The 9,167-nt window shown below is 34.7% G+C and overlaps 1 protein-coding gene across 1 annotated transcript; it reads right to left on the reverse strand.

The window, feature by feature from the left end:
* Positions 1 to 1,161: 1,161 nt before the first annotated feature.
* LOC133854516 (uncharacterized) lies at positions 1,162 to 3,086 on the reverse strand. Its single transcript, XM_062290755.1, has 2 exons — positions 1,841 to 3,086; positions 1,162 to 1,190 (listed from the first exon to the last, which is right to left on the reverse strand). The coding sequence occupies exons 1-2, from the start codon at positions 3,084 to 3,086 to the stop codon at positions 1,162 to 1,164; spliced, it is 1,275 nt and encodes a 424-aa protein (XP_062146739.1).
* Positions 3,087 to 9,167: the final 6,081 nt, after the last annotated feature.

Below are 9,167 nucleotides of genomic sequence, written 5' to 3' on the forward strand. Positions count from 1 at the left end.
ATTTTTTGGTACCTTGGTTTCATTTCGTTTTATAGATGGTATCTAGATTTTGCAAAAAAATCGATTTGGTACCTCCGTTTATTTTTTCGTCCAAATTTTAACGGACTTTCACGTGTCAACCAATGAGGGGTGACATGTGGCACTATTAAAAAAAAATCTTTAAAAATTAATTTTTTTTTGGGAAAAAATACGATTTAGCCCTTCAAAATACAAAGACTTGCACTTTGGCTCCTCAAACTACCAAAACTTTCAAAAAATGCATATTTTAGCGAAATATCTTTATAATACCCATGCCACGTGTCATTTTTCAATTAAAAAATAATATATATATTTTTTTATAAATATTGCAATCGACCGGAGGACGTTCTACTTCTTTCCAGCATCGTCGTTGGGCACGTTGCACGCTTGCAGCTTAGCGAACTCGTCTCTGCCTCTTTGAACACGGACCAGACTAATTTCCTATCATTCGATATCTATGATATTGATCTTTCGAAGGTTATGAATGATTCCAATCTGAATTTTGTTGTGTTACAAACGATGACCAAGTTTATCATCGTTGTGGAAGACCTTGATCGGTTTCTGACGGATAAATTAATAACCGTGAGCTTGTTCGTTGATGTTCATATCAATTTTTCTCTCTGTGATTTTTTGGCATTCAAAACATTGGCCAATAGCTACTTACGGCATTCAAAACAATGACTGGAGGGGTGTCGGGTAAATCGAGTCGCGGTTGGAAAATAATGTCACCCCAAACACCCATCTTTTTTAAAATAAAAATAAGAAATACAATTTTAGTTAATGTTTTTTAAAAAAATTTGAATTTTTTTATTATTTTAATTGAAAAATGACACGTAGCATGGGTATTATGGGGATATTTGGCCAAAATTGGATTTTTTTCAAAAGTTTTGGTAATTTTGGGAGCCAGAGTGTAAGACTTTGAAGTTTGGGGGGTCATCTGGAGAAATGGTGGTAGTGTGGGGGGCTAAATTGTATTTTTCCCTTAAAATTAGTAAAACTTTTTTTAAAAAATTAATTAATTTTTAAATATTTTTATTTTATTTTATTTATTTTTATATTGTGCCCCTGGTTGACATGTGACAATCTGTTAAAAATTGAACGGAAAAATAAACGGAGGTTCCAAGTCAGTTTTTTTTGCAAAACTCAGGTACCATCTGTAAAGCGAAATGAAACTGCGGTACAAAAAAATAAAGTTTTTAAACAACAGGTATCAAATATGTCTTTAACCCTTTTTTTTTTTTTTTTTTGTATATGAGATAAGAGCCAAAGAGAAATTATAGGATCCTTCCATGTTCCCAATATATCCGGATAGGAATCCAGTGTAATAGGACATTTCATGTAAAAAGTTGTTTTGATAGGTAGGACTCGAGCAACCCCTTACATGAGGTTGTCCTATGCAATAGGACAATTATATTGCATGAGATGTCAATTTATTATATTTTATAAATGAAAAATACAAGAGAAAATGCTTAAATAAAATCTAGAGAAAATAAGTGATTGAGTTGTGGAATATTTGTGTGTTGTGTAATAAAAAGTGATTGATGTAATATAAAATTTGAGAATGTTTTATAGAAAAGTGAAAAAGTTTTGTTTTGTAGTGAATTTTTTTATTTGAATAATAATAAAAAATGATTGATGTGATATAAAAAATATAAAAAAGTTATAATGTTTTTGATTTGATATTTTTGAAAGAATATTTTATATAAAAAATATAAAATATTAAGAGATTTAATCAACTTGCTAGCCAAAATCAAGTTGAAAGAAAAAGAAGGAACGCAAAGAACATCATGTAAAATAAGATGTTCATAAAGCTTAACTATACCGATATGAGTAACCATGGCAAAATTGCCATTTGGTAATTTCACACGAGAAGAAATGGTTGCAGTAATTGAAGTGAATAATGATACTGTACTGATAATATGATCAGTAGCACCAGTATCGATAATCCAAGAATGAAGATTAATAGATGAAATATGCGGAGGTAAATGTGAAGTTGAAAACACGGAATGCTTCATATCCAAAGAAACAGAAACAGAAACAGAAGCAGAGGAAATTACAGAATTAACCATAGAATGCTTCAATTTCGAAAGGAAAGAAGCAAAAGAAAAAGGAATGGAATGAGAACCATTACCTCCCATATTAGAAAACAAATGGTCCTGAGAGTTGACGACTTGATGTGCTGAAGGTGATGAAACTTCAGCAACTAAATTGGAAGTGGACGGCTTGATTAGAGCCAGTAGCTGTTGAATCTGCTCCTGAGATATAGACAGCTGAGGAACCTGGAAAGGTTGATCAGCTTCTTGAACTTGATTAGCTGAAGAAGAATTCAGCTTGTTCTTGTTGAATGTGTACCCTGGGGGATAACCATGGAGCTTGTAACATTTCTCCGTTGTGTGACCGAGTAAACCACAATGAGTACATACAGGTCTTTCTTTGCGAAACGGTGGTTTGCCAGTACGATTTGGCTGATTCTGGTACTGTGAAGCAGTCTTCGTCAGTAGTGCAACAGTTTCAACTTGAACAGGATTAACAGAAATCACGCGCTGCCTTTCCTCCTGAATCACTAGAGAAAACACCTTATTGATCGACGGCAATGGATCAATAAGGAGAATTTTCCCTCGAATTTGAGCAAAACTGTCATTCAGTTCTATGAGGAACTGAAAAACGTAATCTTGATGATAATGATCAGCAAGAATTTTCGGAGTATCACAGGAACACTGTGGAATTGGCCTGTAATTGGTCAATTCATCCCAAAGCCCCTCGAGTTGAGTATAATACTCACTGACAAAGAGGTTCTGTTGCGAGTGAGAAGAAATTGCCTTCTGCAATTGAAAAATCCGAGGCCCGTTCTTCTGTGAAAAACAATCCTTTAAATCGGTCCACATTTGTTCAGCCGAATTGATGTAGATCACACTTGTCGCAATATCCTTGGATACAAAATTCAAGATCCAGGATAACACCATATTATTACTGCGATTCCATGCGTGAAATTCATCTTCAAGCTCAGTAGATGGTTTCTTCAGTGATCCATCGACAAATTTGAGCTTATTCTTGGCTGTTAAAGCCATGATTATCGAGTGGCTCCAAGTGTGATAATTGTCTCATTGGAGAAGTTGAGAAACGAGAACGGAGCCGGGACTGTCCCCGTGATAAAGGTAATAAGGACTAGAAGAATCAGAGAATGCAAAAGAAAAAGAGCCAAACACCATTGACGGTTCCTCTGATACCATATTGACTTTTAGAAAGGAAAATGATGAAAGAAAGCTTGGAGAGAAGAAAGTGTTTGAAAGAAGAAAATATCTTCTTGTATTGATAGAAGTGCGTAAATGAATTACAACCGATAGTCAAATATTTATACTAAGACTAAGAATTCAACTCGACTGTATAGCTAGGATCCAGCTCATACAAAACTGAATAACATAAATGAAACTAATTAACAAAAACTTAACTAAAATAACAATTAGTCTAATCTAAACTGATAAATATATCGTAATAAAGTGAAAAAAAAAAATAAGGAGGAATGACAATGGGTTGCCAAACTAGCCCGATGATTTTGTTAAATTTTATGAAGATTTGGCAAGAGATTATTTGTTATTATTATAAATTGAATCGAATTTTTGGATGACTAGAGGGACAATAGGGCTCTTGCCATAGAGAGAATGAGTCACCAAAAATCGTTGGTTTGCGAGAGACGGGATAGCCTCCAATTTTTAAGTCAATAAATAATTCTCTTATGAAAAAATTGAATTGAGGGAGTAGGAGAAAGAGAGAGTAAAGAATGGGCGTGGGTCAAGAAGGGAACGCGGAGAATTGAGAGTACCTAATTTTTAAGAATATGTGTACTTTTAATATAAAAGGCTCTATGATATGGTCCTTAAAAGTCATGTCAATAACTACTCCATGATTCTTGTATGAGGTAAGAGGCTCGAGGGAAGTCGCGCGACATGAAATATTCGTTGTAAGTAAGGTTACCAACAAAGACGGAATACATGGCAGACGATTATAGGAAAAATGTGGCGTACGTGGATATAAATATATAATCAATGAACTCCCACTCAAACACTCTCCATAGGGCAAACAGTCATGAGAAATGCTAAAGATGCATCACTCATCCTTCCTTATCACCCTCTTTTCTTTAAAAAAAGTAATTTTTATTATAAAATGGTGATGATGGGGGATGAGTGAGAGATGTGTATGAGGGCTCAATAGTCATACATCTAGTGAGTAACTATTAGCCCATCACGTGGCAAGCATCCATAGATAACTCCTAAGGAGTCTCACTTTAAAAGGATTAATTACCCCCAAAATAGGCTATCATTCTCCTCCCTCTTCCGATACTCTCTCACCAGTCAATTTTTTTTCTCATCAACAATAACCAAGTTATTGACTTAAGCGTCGGAAGCTCCCGTAATTCCACGAGGGTGGGCAATTTTTGGGTGGCCATTTTGTTTTGTTTTGTTTCGCAAGAATCTTCTTGACCAGTGATGCTCGAATCTATCACTTCAAAGATAAGCACATGCAGTTCGTACATTGATCATTTACTGCATCTATCACTTCAGACATAGTGTATCGAGCATTTTACCTTCTTATCATCCCTACATATATGGACACGAGCTGGACACGAGCCTCGCTTTGACAAGACTACTTGGGTTTGTGTCGATCACGGACCAATATATAATGAGACAACGAGCGACCCGCATGCAAGAGTACTCCAACATGAACATGTAAACACAGTAGAGGAGTTGACAATCCCAATAGCATAACAGGCAAAGCAATAGATCATATATCGTCGATTCGTCGTGCTTTTGGAAGACAGACAAATCATAGTGCATGCGTTTGGAAAAATAATAGATAAATTATAATAATTATTTGGGTAGTGATTTATTAATTTTATTTAATTGTTGTTGATACCTGATCGTTTAGATACTCATATTAAAGCATCCTACACTACAAAAAAAAAAAAAATTGGGATCAAAGTATCATTTTTTTTTAGCGTTGCTTGTACGTTAAATTTAAATTTAGCGCCATTTGGATAGTACAAGTAATGCTAAATTAGAGCCATTTGAAGAAGGAGGAGCTAAAAAATTATTGACATTAGCACTGTTTTACTATTCGAACGACATTATCCAAGTAATGTCGTTTGAATAGTAAATGGCATTAGAAGGAGGAGGAGGATCCTAATATATTTGTTTGTTTTTCTTTAAAAAAAAAAATCTTTTTTTTTTTTTTTTTATCTACATTAGCGTCGTTTCACTATTCAAATAATACTATCTGAATAATGTCATTTGAATAGTAAATGGCATTAGGCCCGGAGGAGGAGGATCCCAATATATTTGTTTTTTTAAAAAAAAAAAAAAAAAAAAATTATTCATGTTAGCGTCGTTTCACTGTTCAAACAATACTATCTAAATAATGTCGTTTGAATAGTAAACAAAGCTAATCTGAAATTTCTTCCCAATGTTTTGCGCCGTTTTAAAGCAACACTATTCAAATAACACTAAATGAATAATGCCATTTAAAAAAAAGGGGGTAACTATTCAAACAATATTAAGGTTTTTTTTTTTTTTTTGTTTTTAACAGGAAATAAGGAATGCTTGTTTTTAGGGGTGTACAAACAGAGCGGTTATAAACGCTTTAAAACTGCTAACCGCTAAAAGTGGTTATAAATAACCGCTAACTGCCTAGGCGGTTAGCGGTTATGGGGTTTGGAAAAAACGGTTAATAACCGCTTATATATATATATATTAAAATATTTTAAAAAATTAATAATAAACCTGAAATTGGGGAGAGGGGCGTCGTTTTGGGCATTCAGCAATACCCAAAACGACGTCGTTTTTGAGATTATATAAATTCATATTTTAGGTTTAGGGTTGGATCACTTTCTTTATTTCGTTTTCCTCTCCTCAGTCCTCACCTCACCTTGCGTCGCTCGCCCTCTCGCCCAATCTCTCGTGAGTCTCGCCTCCTCTCTCGTCTCTCCTCTGGCCTCCACTCTCCAGCACCGTTCGGACCTCTTCGCTCATCTCGTCTCCGCTACCGCTGCTATACTGTAAGATTTTTTCGTTTCTTTCGTTTTTTTTCTCAGTTTCTTTCGTTTTTTTCTCTTTGTTTTTTTGCTTCATTCGCGTGCCTTATCTGACTTCGATTTTAGTGATTTCGTTCTAGTTTTTGATTGGGGGATTGTTTTGAATATTAGGGTTTGATCGAGCTTTTGGAGAAGAAGGGAATTTTCGGAGGGGTATCTAGTTTTGGGTGAAGATCTTTGTATTTGTGGTAAGTGTTCTAGTTTTGTGATTGCTTTTAATATTATGTTCAAGTGTTTTTTTGTGGGAAGAAATTTCTTTATTTTTTCCTTCTATTTTGGTAACCCTGTAGATGGATTCATGCCTTATGTATGTAATTGATTATTTAGTGGGTTATTTTCAAAACGTATAGTTAGGGTTCATTTAGTTGTCACATATGAGAATTGAGATTATGTGTTATTCTTTTGTTTACTAGTACAAGAATAGATAAAACTTTGCGTTTGTTAGAATTAGATCTAAGAATGAATATATATTTTTAGAAAATTATTGCGGCAATTTGACCTGAGAATAGTTTTTAAGTAAATAAAATGAAGTGATTTTATTTTATTTCATTTTCTGTTTACTGGATGTTGGAAGATATTATTTCTTCATTTTAGGGTTTACATTTTTCATTTTGGGTTGTTGTTTACTGATTATGTCAGAATCATTTTTTGTTGGCATTTGGGAGTTGGAGGAATTTGTGAAAAGCTAGGTAAATGTTTATAAATTTACTAAATTAGTTTAACTTTTCATTTGTGCATTTTATTATTTATAAAACTTACTTTTCAATTAACTACCACTTATTGTTTTGTAGATGACGATCAATCAAGTACCGAAGTGGACTTTATCTAAGTATGTTAGTACTTAGTAGTGTGTTATTGTAATGTTTTGGACCTTTGATATTGGATTTGTAATGTTTTGAATTTTATATTTGGATTTTCCAATGTTTTGGATTTGTATTTAAACTTGTAATGTTTTGGATTTGTTTGTCTTTGGATATTCGGATTTGTTATGGTTTGTATTTGGATTTAGATTTAGAATTTGATTTGGATTTGGATTTGGATTTGGTTTTTATTTTATTTATTTATTTATTTTTTTAAGATTTGGATTTGTTACTAATTATAAACTTTTGGATTTTGGATTTTTGATCTTAAATCTGCACTAAAACGGCCCAAAAAGTGGCCAAAATCGGCCCCAAACCGGACATAATCGACCCAAAACAGGCACAAAACCGATCCAAAATGGGCCCAGAACCGGCCCAAAACCCATCTTCAAAAGCAGTTATATAACCACCGATTATGTAGTCAATAACCGCTAACCGGCGGTTATAAAAATAACCGCATCCGCAAAGGTAGTTAGCGGAGGCAGTTGGTAAAATATAATAACCGCTAGGCGGTTAGCGGTTTTAGCTAATAACCACCGGTTATAACCGTTTGTATACCCCTACTTGTTTCAATCTCAACCAATTTGGTTAGGTTACCAAACCCTTCTCTAATGTGACATATCTAGTAAGCCAAATCTGGTCTAAAACAAAGTGCTCAAACAATTACTCTTTTAATAAGTTAAAAAACGTATAAAATTGTATATAAATTTAGGAAATAAAACGTTGGCATCGCAAAATTATGCTTTTGGTAACAATAGATATATATTTTGAAGGCACAAGAAAATAGGACAGAAAACCACAATGCCAAGAAATCCAGGTTCTCCGCAATTAATGATCAGGAGCAAAATTTGACTACTACCGGTTTTGCTCAAACAAGTAAACAACTAGCTACTAATATTTGACTATAAATACTAACAGAAAACAGATTAGCTACTAATATTTGACTATAAATACTAACAGAAAACAGATTAGCTACTAATATTTGACTCTAAATACAAACAGAAAACAGATTAGCTACTAATATTTGACTCTAAATACTAAGAGAAAACAGATTAGCTACTGATATTTGACTTGAAATACCAAGAGAAAATAGATTGTGGTGAAGCTGGACTACTTTGATCTCCCGTGAGCTCTGCTCTCACTTTAAGCATTTTGAATACACTCAACTTTATCTGAAATCTTTGCTCCTAGAGCGAGACTCTCCCACTTCTCTTTAAAATCCTTCTCTGATAAGCTCAACCGCCCGAAACCCGTGGGAGGACTTCCTCCCCCTCCTTCTCATTTTCTCCTCCCCCTCCCCCATCAACAGAGCTTTCACCGTCCATCCCCTTCCTTCACTGTGTTTACTGCAATTTCTGGTTAGGTTATTGGGTCGAAATTTTTGGATCCAGATCTACGCTCCTCCGTCAACTTTTGCACGACACATGCCTCTCTAATGGGTTTGTCGGCGTCTTCCGCTTCCACCGACACTCGCCTCGCTCGCCCCTGACGTCCATGCATTGGAGCGTGGCATGCACGCGCCAGGGAGTTTGTCTCCCTTTCCGGCGTGTGGTGGCCACGCTTTTTCCTCCATCCTTTTCCTGCCCCTGTTGCTAGCGATTCACGACAGCCCCTTACGATCACAGCTAGAGAGAGATCTTCCAGCGGTGGAACATGGTCTTCACGCACTGCCACTGGTGACTCCCATCCCCTCCCCTCAATCGGATTTGTTGTGTTTGTTTTTCTTCTTTTGTATTTTTGGGCTTTGTGCTTTGTGTTTTTTGTATTTTCTTTATACCCTAGTGTTTAGGTCATCTGAACTCTTTACACACTTTTAACAATCTTTATTGGTTGCCCAGATTTTTGGCATCCATGCCAATAATCAATTAGCCCACGTCATCACGCATTGTTTCTGCGTACTTGCTTTCTTAGGTATTTCTTGTAGGGTTGCCCAGCTTTAGTTTGTTGTATTTTTCTTTTCGGTTGTCTGTAGTTATTTTTCCTGTATCTAAAAATAAAAATAAAAAAAGAATACACTCAACTTTAACTTAGAGTCCATTTGGTCTTATAATTTTAAATAAAATAGTAAAAAGTATATCGTTTAAGAGTGTATTTTTAATTTTTTGTTTTGTTTAAAAACGTAAAAAAATTTATATTTTCAAATCTTAAGCAAGTAGTGTGTTTTAAAAACACACAATTTTAAATGCTAAATTGTGATTTTAAAG

The sequence above is a fragment of the Alnus glutinosa genome, chromosome 13, assembly GCF_958979055.1.
Source record: "Alnus glutinosa chromosome 13, dhAlnGlut1.1, whole genome shotgun sequence".
Classification (NCBI taxonomy): Eukaryota; Viridiplantae; Streptophyta; class Magnoliopsida; order Fagales; family Betulaceae; genus Alnus; species Alnus glutinosa.

What these genes read in the sequence shown, in the direction of transcription:
- LOC133854516 (XM_062290755.1), bottom strand. Translation starts at nt 3,086, where the DNA reads ATGGCTTTAACAGCCAAGAATAAGCTCAAATTTGTCGATGGATCACTG. An exon ending in TGCCATGGTTACTCATATCG is followed by an intron (nt 1,191 to 1,840) that starts GTATAGTTAAGC and finishes TTTGTACCGCAG; the next exon opens with TTTCATTTCGCTTTACAGAT.